This window comes from Gracilinanus agilis, chromosome 6 (genome assembly GCF_016433145.1).
Source record: "Gracilinanus agilis isolate LMUSP501 chromosome 6, AgileGrace, whole genome shotgun sequence".
In the NCBI taxonomy this organism is placed as follows: Eukaryota; Metazoa; Chordata; class Mammalia; order Didelphimorphia; family Didelphidae; genus Gracilinanus; species Gracilinanus agilis.
In genome coordinates, this window is record NC_058135.1 from 148,810,284 (window position 1) to 148,825,351 (window position 15,068).

At 33.6% G+C, this 15,068-nt stretch overlaps 1 protein-coding gene across 1 annotated transcript in view; it reads left to right on the forward strand.

The window, feature by feature from the left end:
• Positions 1-15,068, forward strand: part of UBA6 (ubiquitin like modifier activating enzyme 6) — a 64,557-nt gene that overhangs the window by 11,614 nt on the left and 37,875 nt on the right. The window contains exons 8-12 of the mRNA XM_044680469.1: positions 4,764-4,886; positions 9,666-9,789; positions 11,856-11,959; positions 13,554-13,616; positions 14,699-14,775. Coding sequence (XP_044536404.1) covers positions 4,764-4,886; positions 9,666-9,789; positions 11,856-11,959; positions 13,554-13,616; positions 14,699-14,775 — 491 coding nt within the window. The remainder of the gene's footprint in view (positions 1-4,763; positions 4,887-9,665; positions 9,790-11,855; positions 11,960-13,553; positions 13,617-14,698; positions 14,776-15,068) is intronic.

Below are 15,068 nucleotides of genomic sequence, written 5' to 3' on the forward strand. Positions count from 1 at the left end.
AAAACTGTAATCATTCACAAGAAGTTGCTGAAGATAAAACTTTTCTGCATACAGTTCTTTTTAGCAAAACATTAATTCCGATATTATGAACTTTTCTTAACACAGTAACTAAAATAAACCATGCCATGCAGTACACAAAATAAAGTTGGTAACATGTGAAGCATATTTTCTTGCTATTAATCCCTTAGAATTCTATGCCTTTTTGTGCTATCATCTCAATTTTAAAAATATATTTATTTCATACTAATCACTTTTCATAACATGTGAAATCTATAGTACCATAACTAGCCATAGCAAATAAAATTCTTAATACTACAAAAAAATTTTTTAACTAGAATCTTAACTTCCACTGTTATATAGTTGTGTGAGGACATTGTATTCTGTAATGAATCATTAATTTGTTAGCCCCAAACTTGTGACTGACAGCAGCTGCAGACAATCTAGCACAAATTAATCTAACATCTTTATTTCCTCACTAAGCTGTATCACTGACTTTGCATGCTTGAACTTGTAGCCCAAAGGACTTGAACTATGCTTTGGGAGCCTAATTGCAACACAAAATTTGAGTTTTAAAAGCAACCAATGAAAATATGCAAAGAATGCACAGGGACATTTTTTTATAATGGGTAGAGTAAAGAAGACCAGTAAATCTAATTTAAATTCATGCTCCAGAAATTTGTGTGCATTGTACCTCTTGTTTTTTCTCTGCCGCATATAGCCACAAATGTACATTGTGGTTGCCTACACAAACGTGAAAATGAAATTACTAATAAAAACTTAAAAATGCATATAGTCATGAAAGTTAAATATGCAAATGTTGGGAATTGACTTTATATTGTTGTAGTCGGTAATCACAGTATATGTTGTTCTGGTGTTGCTTAACTTATCTCTGCTTTAGTTCATTTGTTTCTTTCCATGTTCCTCTGAATTCCTTATACTCATCATTTCTTATTATTCAGTGATACATGGTACATTTATAAACCATAGTTTGTTCAGTTATTCCTCTAGTCTTTGGATTTATACATAGTTTCCAGTTCTTTGCCGTCACAAAAAATATTATAAATATTTTGGTGTATATGGGAACTTTTGGTCAGATGGTATTTTTGGTCAAAAGAATACAGTGATTTTTTTTCACATGACTCCAGATTGTTTTGCAGCATAATTGAAGAAGTTCACCAACAATATATTGGTATCTCTGTCTTTCCACAACCCTTTAGGTATTGACTTTACATCTTTTACCTTCTTGACAAAATTTTGGTGGGTATTTGCAAGTGATTTATAGCATTTTCATGTGATCATTGGTACTTCTGCTGAAAACTATTGATATCCTTTGACCACTTATCTTCTAAGAATAGTACTTAGTCTTATGTGTTTGTATCATTTTTCTATTAAATTTTACACATTAGTCTTTTATTAGTAATATTTGATGGAATTTCTTCCCATTAAGTTTAAATTTTAACTGCATTGCTTTTATTCATGCAAGAGCTTTTTAATTTTATGTATTGGAAGTTTTATGTGGTTTTTTGTGTTCATCTTTATTCTTTGTTTTGTTAAAAAACTTCTTCATTAGCCATGTTTATAATATATTCTTCCTTCTCTCTTCTGATTTTTTAAAAATTATGTGACTCTTTATATTAGGTCACATCCATTTGGAGCTTTTTGTGGTATATGATGCAAAATTATGGTCTAAAACTAATTTCAACTAAGTACTTTCCAGTTTTCCTAAAAGTTTTAATCAAATTGTTAGTCTTAATCCCAGTAGTATATATTTATGTTTGTCAACCTCCTTTTCAGATTCTTAATTGCTACTGGATAATGTAATTTTTGATTTGATTTGATAAGACTCTGAAACCTTTAGTAATAAAAGTTTTGTGAATTGGCCAAAATTTGACTTTCTTAGGATACTGGTGCAGTGGGTAGTGATGGCCTTGAAGTCAGGAATCAGACAATCAAGAAATATTTATTAAATTTCTTCTATTTACTAGGCACTTCTTACTAACTCCATAATTTTTCTGAACCTCATTTGCCTTATCTTGAGTGGAGATGCCAACAACACCTAAGTCACAGAGTTGTTCTTTACCAGCCTTAAAGTATCATATAAATATTAACTGTTGCTTATTATTAAACAAATATCTTTTCCTTTGGCATTTGGGACATGAATTAGATAAGTGGAAAAGAAGACTATGACCTAGACCAGCAATGGTGAACTTTTTAAAGAGGAGGCCAAAGGAAAGGAAATGCTCATCTGTTAGTCTGTTTCTAAGGCAACTCAAAGTTTCATTGTATTGTATCCTACTCATTGTATTGGTCAGATTAGGAATAATGTCATGGGCTGAATAGAACATTTCAGGGGGCCGCATCTGGCCCGTGGGCCATAGTTTGCCCATCACTGACCTAGACTAATGATAAACTCTAGTTGATAACCTACTAAACAAGATCCAAAGTAATAATAAGTGTCCAGAATTATGTGTTTGAATTTAAACTTTTATTTAAAAAGGGTATGTGCAATATGTGAGAAGAGTGAGAGATAATAAATTGATAGTCAGTTTCTTAGAATTAAAAATTTGAATTTGAAAATACAGTTTGCCATGGATAGTATCCCATTGTATAATCTTAAAATTAAATGTACTAGATATTAATTTTTTTCTATTTTAGCAAAAATCTTCATTTTAGTCCCAAGAAGTTACCTGTCAGCTAAGAAAAGGAAAGAGACTTCTTAGTTACCATATTCTAAAGTATATAAACCCAGTTTTTATGAATAAAAATAACTTTTACAAAATTGGCTCTGCTTATATGCCAAGTTTAAAATGTCATCTTTATATAACATGATCATTGAGAGAATTAATATTCATCTTCCCATCCTATCTTCTTCCATCCCGTGCAACATATTGTATAAAATGTTTTAATGCCCTAATCTGAACCAAAATATCAAATTATTAAAATACTACAATAAAGCTCTGTAAAAAAAGTCCCTTCACTGTTTTCAACTTTAAAAGCTTTTGAACTCTTATTTGTGAAAAAAAAATTCATATACATTAATGGGTAGTGTAAATTATGTTATGCAGTATGCAGTTGATTTAATGATTTCATAAAATAAGAAAAAACATTTTTCAGATGGATAGTGATATTTAAAGCTCTCATTTATGTCAGTCATGAATTTAAATTACAAAATGTTTATTGCACTGGGTCTAGAGTCAGAAAGACCACAGTTGACATCTGGTCTCAGACTTATCTGTGAGATCCCACGTAAGTTACTTTGCCTTAATTTCCTCATCTGTAAAATGGGGATAATGATAACAACTACTCACAGGTTTGTTGTGAGGATCAAATGAGATAAGAATTGTATAGCATTTAGCACAGAGCCTGGTACATAGTATAAAAAGGAATTCTTTATTCTGTTTTTAATTTAAGGAGGGACCTGGAGGTCCTCTTATCATGGAGACGTGTAGGGGATTAACTGGCCCACAGTGGCAGGACGTAGAAACCATAGAGACAGGAATTGAGGTATAAAAAGGGCTGGGATCAGTTGGTCAGGCTGTCACTTGCTGACAGTTAGGTGCTGGCAGTTGTGGGGAAGTTGGCTTCTGGGAGTGTGTTGGATTGGTGGTTGGCATTTAGTTGCTGGAATATAAAAGGCAAGCCTGAGCTTACTAATAGGGCTTTTTGGCTTTAACCTTTAGAGGATTTGGGGGCTTTGGGGTTTTGGACTTTTGGTTTGGGCTCTTCGGTGTTTTGTTTTTTTTTTTTTCTTGAACTTTTTTGGGAGGTGGTTGGTCTTTGTTGACAGACCTAATTGGGGTTGGATTAAACACTGATTGGGTTGGTTTTGATTGGAATGGATGGATTGGGTTAGAACTTTGTGGAGTGGTTATTATTAGCAGTAGTTATAGGCAGTTATAGGTAGACATAGGCAGTTTTAGGTAGTAATTATAGGTAGTTATAAGATAACTAATATAGACATTAGGAAATTTTCTTTCTCTACCTTTTTCCTATATTTCTCTCCTTTACTATATTCTTTTCTATCTCTATTTTAATAAAACTAAATTGTTAAAAGCTGCTCTTTTATTTTGTCAAACCCCATTTTAACCGATACCATAGTAAGTGCTTTTTTAATGTTAGCTATAACAATAATTATCATTATTATTGTCGGCATTCTTTTTTTATTTGCATTCCATATAATGTACTGTCACCTTGACTGAAACCTACATTTGCCCCTTGTCTTCAACCTCATCTTTTATTGGATACCCAGGTGTCCTGCTTTCTTTCCACTTGATTCAACAGAATTTAGTAAAGGGGGACAGGGTACAATGAGATAGGAATCTGTGTTATGTGTTTACAGTGTATGAGCCATAGTTCTCTAATGGTAAATATAAGACAAATTTTTACCTTGAAAATTTGACACAGATTCATGTTACCAATAGAAGATGGTTTGTTGCAATTTTTTTAAAGTACTGAACCAGTAGTATACCAAGAGTTTTGAAACCTAAACTTAAAAGCTATGAAAGTAATTTTTTTCTTTATGGTTTACTTGTTCCAAAAAGAATTTCTTAACCCTTCATTCTGAAGTGGTCTTGAGGCTGTACCCAGTATTATTTAGTGACAAAATCCATATGTACACATCTGTAAAATAGAGACACTGGTGCTTGGCATATATTTTCTACCGCCGTTGTCATGAAAAAAATGCTTTGCAATCTTTAAAGCACCATTTTCATGTAACCTATTGCTGTTTGAGAATGAACTTGTATTTATGTCTTATTTTGCAGTTCGTCAGTGCAGATGTTTTTGGGATTTGGTCACGTTTGTTTTGTGATTTTGGTGATGAGTTTGAAGTGCTAGATACATCAGGAGAAGAACCAAAGGAAATCTTCATTTCAAACATAACGCAAGTAAGAGATTGAATTTCAAATTTAAACATTTATGGAGTGATTTTTTAATACTAGTCATATTGACATGATTACCTGTAATATGATAGAGATAATATCAGAGAGAATTATTCCTCTGCTGAAGTCTTAACTTTGAAACTGGAGACTTAGGAATTAATTTCCCTAAATACTTAAAGATTTCTACAGGTAAGCATAGGCTCTGACAGGTCCTGCAAACCTGGAAGGGCTTTGAGTATGGACATGGGTCAAGATGGTTTGTCTGTCCTTACAGGACAAAACTGTTTGTCAGAGAGGCTCTTCCCTAGAAGGTTGAATACCAGATGATATTTTTATCAGCCACAACCATTAATAATCTAATATATCGTATGTAGAAGGGTTGCATTCTGAATTAGTAGAGGCTGTCTTTATGCCACAGAAACCACAGATACTTGCAGAATTCTACAGATCTTTTTATAAAGGGATCCATTATAAGTTAGCCTATCTAGAAAGATTTAAAATTCTTTGCCTTCTTCATTCAATGCTTTCTGTAATCAGGAACCACATTATTTTTACCAAAGTAATAGAATACTTTCTTTCCTGCTTCCATATTCACACTGATCCTATATGTCTAATGTGCCTTTGTTTTCTTTCCTTACCCTGTACTTGTTGAATGTCTGCCCAGCCTTAAAAGCCCATCTGAAATGGTACCTCCTTCATAAAACTTTTCCCTTCTAGCTCCACATATCATTTGTTTTATACTTTTCTTTTTAACCCTTACCTTCAATTTCAGAATCAATACTGTGTATTGGTTTCAAGGCAAAAGAGTGGTAAGGGATGGTTAATGGGGGGTGTTGTGAGGAAGATTAGTTAGTAAGTGACTTCCCCAGAGTCACACAGCTAGGAAGTGTCCGAGGCCAGATTTGAGCCCAGGACCTTCTGCCTTTAGGTGTGGCTTTCTATCCACTGAGCCACATAGCTGCCCCTTGCCTTCGTATTTTTCTAATGTATATAGATATTATTGTGTTATAGATGTCTAGACCAGGGGTCGGCAACCTTTTTGGCCATGAGAGCCATAAATGCCACATTTTTTAAAATGTAATTTCGTGAGAGCCATACAGTGCTCACAGTGCGGCTCCTGTAACAGCGCCTGAAAAAAATTGACTTTATGGCTCCTGCAGAAAGAGCCAGACATTGCCGACCCCTGGTCTAGACTATGGTCTCCTTAAGAGTAAAAACTATCTTATCTAAATTTCCTATCTTTCAGCAGTAGACTATTCTGTTGAATTGAAAATGTTGATCCAAATTTTCCTACAGTGTAATTTTGTTCTTAACATTCCATCACTATGCACTTTTGTTTGCCAATTTTTTAATGGCATTTAGTCTGTCTTTCATTACATATGATATTAAATTCTGAATTTATATATGGCATATAAGTATGCTTCTAAGTTGACTATATTAAATCAGAAGAAGAAAGGATTTCAGCAGTGTCCTGGGCTAGCATTCTTGTGCTTGGAAGGAGAGGAAATAAAGCAGAAGTACACAATAAAGTTGAATAAAAGCACAATAAAATAAAATAGAATCCTAAAGTTGCATATGACCGCAGCAGCCTATCTAATCCAAATTTATCCAAGAGGAGTTTCTGTTGTAACATTCTTTATCTGGAATGATCCTGTGTATGCTTGAAGACCTTTAGTGTATGGGATTCCATACATTTCCACTTTTGGACAACTATAATTGTCAAAGTATTTTTTTTCCCCTGACATGCCTAAATTTATTTCTTTTCAACTTCCAGCCATTATTCCTGATTCTCACCTGTGGAACCTTACAGGACTGATTTAAACCTTCTTCCCTATGACAGCTCTTGAAATGTATGCAGACTTCACTGTGTCTTCAAGATCTGAGACCTCTTTTCTCCAGGCTAACCATCCCCAGATCTTTCAACTAATCCTAATATGACATGAACTCATAACTCTATACTATATGATTTTCCTGTTCTAGTTTATCACTCTCTCTAAACTGTGGTGCCCAGAATTGAATATCATATTCCAGATATGGCCAGGGCATAGTCCAAGAGGGAGCATCACATTCTTATTCCTAAAATCTATCCCTTTCGTCATTCAGCCCAAGATAACATTAGCTTTTTTGTTGCCACATTGGGCTGTCCCTACATCTTTTTTTAAACAAGCTTCTCTACTCATGCCTCTCCCATTCTGTGCTTGTGAAGGTGTTTTTTTTCCACCTCAATATTTTAGGCCTATCCCTTCTGAATATGACCTTATTTAAATATCTGCCTATCAGGGTTTTTTTTACTTATAACTTGCATCTAATGGGTTACCTGTCCTTTACGGTTTTTACCTTTTTATCTCTCAAATACATTTCCTTCCACTTCACTGACATTGCCACCTGGTGTGGGCCCTTATCTCCTCACCCCAGGATTGTTGCAGAAGACTGCTTGTTGGCTTCCATGCCAACAAGTCTGTCCACTTGAGTCAAATCTCCACTCTGCAGGACTGTGTCAACTCTGCTTACCCCTGGCTACTCAATCAATTTTGAAGTCTCCCTCTCCACCTCTGGGATGAAATACAAAAGTATTTGTTATTTAAAGCCTTTCACAGCTGCCTCTCCCACCATTCCTTTACAGTCTTCTTATTCCTTGCATACACACACCCCAATCCTCCTTCCACAGACTCTTTAATACAGTGATGTTGGACATCTTTCTGTTCCTCACACAAGATACTCCATCTCCAAACTCCATGCATTTTCACTGACTGCCCTCCATGTCTAGAATTCCCTTCCTTCTTGTCTCTTCTTCCTAGCTTATAGTCCCTCCTATAAGAAGCCTTTCCCAATCTACCTTAATACTAGTGTCCCCTATTGGTTATTTCTAGATTATTCTTTATGTTGGTTGTATATTATTGTTGGCATTTTGTTTCCCCCATTAGACTGTGAGTTCCTCAAAAGAAGGGGTATTTTTTTACCCTATGAGCCTGCCCTCTAAGCAGTAATCCAAGTCACTAATGATTGTGTTAGAAAGCACAAATCCCTTCCCTATGCAAATTAGGTGTATTTTCCCTTAAAAAGTATTGAGACCATCCTCGAGTCTTAGTTGACTGAGGGAACCAACGCACAGACCATTGACATCACTTTCTGTTCACCTGAGTACAAAGCAGCCAGAAGGAGCTCCAAGAGTTCTCTTCTGTTTGTTTGGTGGATCACAGTAAACAACTCAGACAAAAGAGCTCAACCAAATTTTTTCAGGGTATCTTAGATGCTTACCTTGTGGAATATTCTTCTGCTATGGCTAAGTAAATCTTTTCTAAACTGTCCAATGATTTTCATATGTCTCATTTCATTCTAGTTTTGAACCTAAACTATCAGACAGCTGGTCTGAATCAGGCCCAGCCTGGAACACATAGTATTCAGATCTTTTCATTATTATAGTATATTCGTCTGATCCCTATGAGCATATGACATGAATTTATAAGGGTGACAACTAAGTCTTCTCTTACTGTCTTCTTATTTTTATTGAATATCACCTTTTTAGGTAGACACTTTTTTCCTTTGATTTCCAGGATAAAGATTATTCTCCTTAGCACAGTATTTTTGCAGGACCATACCATACTCATATTTATCTTTTGTTACTTGCTTTCCATCTTATGTGTATATCTTTCTAAAAGCTAAGTTGGTTAGTAAGTTCTCAGTGAAGATACATTGGTCTTTTGAGACAACTTCTTTTCTTCCTTATGAGAATTACTTATGTTCATACTTTATTTTTGAGTGTCTCATTTTTTTCTAGACTGACTTCTCCATAGAATTTTAGGCCAAGGAACCTTGCCTATTATTCTTAGCTATCTGTATCTCCAACAGGTCTTTGAAATTTGATTTCCCAAATTATAGGAGGTATGTCCAGCTTTCCTCTTCTCTGTCATAAGTTCCAGGAGAGGTAATCCCTTCATCCCAAGTTTTGCAACATTTCCACCCAAACATCGAATTCCTTCCTGTTAATATGAACTAGATTTAGTATAAAATTTCCCCTTATTGCCTTTCCTGCTTTTTGAAGAATGAAATTCTCAATGTGAATGTTTTTCTAAATTTTTTTAACTTCCTTGGTTTCTCATTTCACTTCTAATTTAGCTCCAAACTTAGGAATATCATCTTTATTATCCAACAAACAATAAATTCCCCTTCTCAGTAATAAAAAGAACCAAATAGAATACTTTTTTAAATAACTGTAGTAAACACACAGCTTTTGTTCTACATTTTTTCAGTGTTATCATCTATATAATCTTTCATCCAGAGACTTCTTTTTCCTCCAGTAACCTCCTCTGTGAAAATTAAAAGTCCAGTTCAAACTGGACACCAAAATTTCATGTATTAACTAGAACCTTATTAAAATATGAGATAATAACTTCTGTCACCTGATTTATATTCTCGTAAATACATCCATTCTTGTGTTATGTACATTTGTTTTTGGTTACCATTTCTTAAGGAAAATTAAAAATAACATTTCTAAAGCATTTGGTTTGTGATTCATTATGATAGCAAGTCTTTCTCTTTTTTTTCTGTTTTACTTTGCCTAATTGGTCTTTTCACCAACCTAGCAGTTATAGTCTTTGTTGTTTTATTGAACTACAGGTAAAATTCTCCAGTCTGTTTTCGTTTTTTATTTGCACTAGAATTTTGTTGTATTGTCTGTGGAATGAATTTTAAATAACTAGACAAGAATTTGAACTAAAGATACTTGAAATTGGATTTCGAAAGATTTTCTTCCTTCGTTAACCTTCTGGCTAATTTAACTTTTAGGCAAATCCTGGAATTGTAACTTGTCTTGAAAATCATCCACACAAACTTGAGACAGGAAATTTTGTAACATTTCGAGAAATAAATGGAATGGCAGGGTTAAATGGATCCACAAAACAAATAACAGGTAAGCTTGATGGCATTTGTTCTAAATACTAAATAGATCTGTTATACCATTGATATAAGTACTGATATAGTCCAGTGATAGAAATGATAATTCATCCATTCACTTTCTCATCCTTGACAAGTGTTCATATTCTCATAATTCTTCCATAGGCATTTCACATAAAGTACTGAGAGCCTTCCTCTAAATCTCTTCATATTTCTTGGAAACATGTGGACTATTCATCAGTTATATCTTGCTTTTACCACATGTCTGACTCTTTCCCTTTTCCATAACATGTCCTTTATACAACTTCTTTACAACTTGTTGGTAAAATACCATAGCATACTCATGCCAACTCACTACTCCTATGATGCTCTTTGGATGAACCACAACTTGTCTCCATAAAGATGGTGATATTCCATGACGTATAACCCTACAGCGTAATTTGGAGAAAATCATTATGGTAAGGTGGGTATTATAAGGATAAAAAATGATAAAGGCTGCTATAATACTAGAAATTAGTATTTTAATTAAAGCCATGCTGATAGATAAAGTCATTAGACCACGCGCTTGTAAGAATTCAAAATTTCCGCCCCAGTCATTATTACCTCTTCCTCAGTCTGCTGGCCAAGAGACCACTCCCCCCAAACCAGGAGATTATAAACTCTTCTCTGCGTGGAGACATAGGCCTCCCCACGCCCAAAGAACCGGAAACGGAAACCCATTGGACCATGGGAAATGTAGTTTGATACATTTCCCGTGTCCATAGAAAATACACATATATATACTTAATTATGGCATCTCCCAAATTTCACTTTTACAGTATTTATTTCAAGAAGATATTTGGGATCATTAAAAACAGTTTTAAATTTTAAAATGCAGTTTCCTAAATGTAGTCAATATGAAACAAGGCATAAAGCTCATCCAGGGTGCTTTATTCATGGAGGATGTCTAGCTCAGAATCCAAATTGAAGAACTTAGACTTGTAAGCAACATGTCTGGTTTTGTGTTTCTGCTCTAAATTTAGCTGTGTTACTATGGACAAATAACTTAGCCTCTGAACTTTATTTCACTAATTTGGTAAACAAGGTTCTTCACACTTGCACTCTTAGGTAGCTGTGAGAAAGGACCCTTTGCAAAACTTAAAGCTCTGCATAAATGTGAGAGGGTGCTCTTGCTATCATCTCAGTATCTAACTACAGTAAACCAATGATTTAGTTCATCTGCTTGAAAAAATTACTAGTCATGCTATGGATATAGCCCTGGATTTGAGTTAAAGGACATGGGTTCAAATCCTGACTTTGTCACTTAGTACCGGACTTTGGGCAAGTCACTTAATCTCTTTGAACCCAAGTTTCCTCATTCGTGAAAATGAGTGAGTTGGATTAGATGACTTCTAAAATTCTAAAATTTCTCAAGCTTTTCATCCTAGGGTATGAGAATTAAAATAGAGGTACTTTATCCCTCTCCCACTTTTTTATCCTTTAGTTTTTCATATAATTCTATCTTTTTTGTATATTATCATGTTGATCTGAATACAGAACAAACTTTCCCCTCAAATATGGCTTAGGCTGATGTATTATAATTAATATTATTTTTAATTATATAGCTATATCATTTTTCCCCTTTGAAAGAGATCTAATTTTAGGAGCATAAACTATATTTAGATCAAAAATAACTTGTAAATGAATATGTCCCTAGACCAGTGGTTCCCAAACTTTTTTGGCCTACTGCCCCCTTTCCAGAAAAAAATATTACTTAGCCCCCTGGAAATTAATTTTTTTTAAATTTTAATAGCAATTAATAGGAAAGATAAATGCACCTGTGGCCATCACTGCTCCCCTGGATTGCTGCAGCACCCCCCAGGGTGCAGTAGTGCCCACTTTGGGAATCACTGCCCTAGACATTGAGTTAATTTATCATTATAGAACCTGATGTATAATTGCTTTGAAATAGAATATAGTTTAAAATTTAAAATCTGGTTTGATTCTTGACTTAAATAAAAATAAAGTTCAAGATAGTAATGATTAGGCAGCTGTAAATGTTATTTATGGTATAATGATTTCTATATTTTCTTTTTTTTTCAGTGGTCTCACCATTTTCTTTCAGTATTGGTGATACTACAGAAATGGAACCGTACTTACATGGTGGTATAGCTGTTCAAGTTAAAACATCTCAGACATTTTGTTTTGTAAGTATTTTCTTTCATTGCACAAATATTTATACTTAAAGACTAAAAGAATACTTAATAAAAAATGGAAAGCAATGTATCTTCAATTATTAGCCAACTAATTGGAGCTTTAACTAGAATCAGAATTTTTTTATCATTGTACATCACGGAGAAAAAAGTAAATCATAAGAAAAACTGTTTCCAGAATTCACTTGTTTTTGGTTTTCTTTAAAAAAAACTTTCTTAGTGATCTTCTGGAAACAGTTTGAATTCAAGGCGAATATCCTTCCTTCTGTTCCTCTAATACTGAACAATACTAATGTGTCGTGGTTTTGTTTTTTTTTTACTCTCATCCTAAGTCATTTAAATATTCTGAATTGTGAACTAAAAAGCCAGTATAGTACAGTTGAAAGAGCATTAATTAGATTTCTTTATTAAGAAATGAAGGTGAGAATCTCTTGTCCTACTTTAGTTCTTTATCCTATGAAATAATATTCCTTATGCTCAACTTATTCAATCAAGATTATGTACTAATGTATTTTTTTAAATGATTTTCTACACATCTGAGATACTTCTCTTAATCACTAGTTTCTTTGCCTGTAAGAGTTTTGGATTCGCATATTTCAAAAAGTCACTTTTGGTATTAAAGTTCTGTATTGTAAATAAAAGGAATTTTGTGTTGAAACACTGTTAACCAGATATTTAAAAGCCAAACTACATAACAAGTTCATAATTTTACATATATTACTCCTTTATTCTTATTTGTATGTGTTTGACCATAAATTATTTTTTGAGAAAGACTGGTTATGGCCTTAGTCAACATAATATAGGTCAGTGGAGGAAGTTGAGACATCAATAGATAATCTTGTTTGGGCCATGTTAGATTTGAAGTGCTGATATCACATACAAGTAGATGGGTTTAGCGGGCAGTTGGCAGTGAGAATGGGGGTTGAAGAGAGATTTTAGGGCCAGGTCAATAGATTTGGGAGTCATTTGGATATAGAGATTAACATAGAGTATATCATATCCTCAGGGGAGAGAATGTGAAGAGAAAAGAAAGCACATGTGGCAGAAATGGGAAGGGCTGGTATTTTTTGTTTTGATGACATTTTTTGCCCACAATTGAATTAATTTCAGAATTAACTTTACTTTCTTTCAAATCCTTAAAAAAATGGGCACATAATGAAAGCTTTTTTGTATTTGTTTGAACTTATTATTTAATTGATCCCAATGAATTTTTTATTTTGAAATGTGAAGTTTCCTCTTCCAAAACATGACAATTAATACCAGGGTTAGAGAGTTGCCTAGGGCACTCAGATTCAATAACTTGCCCAAAGTCATTTAACCAGGATATGTTAAAGGCAGAATTTGAACCTTAAATTATTCCAAGACCAGCTTTTTATCCACTATTCCACTCATTCTCTCATTGATTTATATAGAAATTATTTTTCAGAACAAATAGAATATTTGTGATTTTCCCTTCTTTATACATTTTTAACATGTATCTTCAGAAATATTTCTTACTGATATAATTTCTCTGATATGTAATGATATACTTTTATAAAACTTAAGTATTTTATCATTTGCCCTAATAGCTTCTTTTCCCCTCTATCAGGAATGCCTGGAAAAACAAATAAAACATCCAACATGCCTTATTGCTGATTTTAGCAAACCTGAGGTAATTATTTCTTTTGGGACAATGGATATTTTTTAAAGTGGAACATAACTGTATTTTTGTTATTCCTTGATGCTTACTTTCTCAAGCACTAACTAGAGATCTTAATCTTAATGTAGAACTGAAATCTGAGTTTCAAGAAATAAGATTTGTTTCATAGAACAAGTCTTAGAACAAATGGGAAAAAGTATGACTATGATCTTTGTGATTTTGGTAGTGTGAATGAGATGTTGTCATCTAAGAATTAATGGAGATGTAATGTTACCCAAAAAAATGCTTAGCTGGTCCTGCTTCTATTTTCCTAGCAAAACCTTGGCTTTTTATGCAAATTGGGTCTTCAGTAAAATAGTTGTGTTGGTAGTCTCCTAATTTTTTTAATTACAGTTCTATAAAATAGGTTTAGATGATTTTCAAACAATTATTTTAAAATTCTTTAAAATATAGATGTTCTTTGTCTTAATGATATCAAACTTTTGTTAGGGACTGTGTAAACACTTGGTATAATTACATACTGTTTCAAATATATAGCTTGAATTAAATGAACAAAGAGTAGCTTTTAATTGTAGAACTCTGTAAGAAAATGTTCTTAATCTTTCTTTGAGGGAAAAGTTGTAGTTTCAGTTCATTCACATTCTTTGTAACTGGGAGCAGAAGGTAAAGACATAAAAGGGCAAAAAAATGGTAGAGGATCTGTTTCAATGTACATGCCTTATGTTCCTTCTTCTAATGCAGAGATCCATTGTAGGGGTACAGACCTCCAAAAATGGAGGCATAACATAGTACTCTTACCTAAATTCTAGTGGTAAATGTGCCATTATTAATTTGCTATGTGATCTCCTCAGCAAGTCACTTTCCACTCTGACCTTCTGATTTCCTTTTGATAGAATAAGGGGTTTTGACTAAATGGCCTCTAAGGTCCTTTCCAGCTTTAAAGAACTGTGAGCATATCTCTGGGGGAGCTCATTTTCCTCATCTTGATGCTTTCTTATTCTATTTCTTTTTTAACATATCATTTTTAATACCAAATATTGAGAATAAAAATGTGTGTTGATATTATGTTGTGATTTCCTTTTTCTTCTGAATAGGCACCTCTACAGATCCATGCTGCCATGCTTGCCCTAGACCAATTCCAGGAAAATTACAATCGAAAGCCAAATATTGGGTAATATGTTTTGAGTGGTATCTTGGTTTTTTTCATTTAAATTTGAGCTGCTTACCTACTTACCAAAGGAGTTGTTTTTTTCTTAACTCCTAAGAAACTAAATAAAACAAAGTAATCAATTCTTTTATTTATTTTTAGTATTTGTCAATCACCTGCACTGTGCCAGGGATTTTAGACTAATTTAAAAGGGCATCCTTCTTGTCCAGTGAATCATTATTTTGGATATTGATAAATAAAACTCTAAGTTCTAGAATATAACTCTTTTATTTTTTTGCTTGGTGGCCCATATTAAT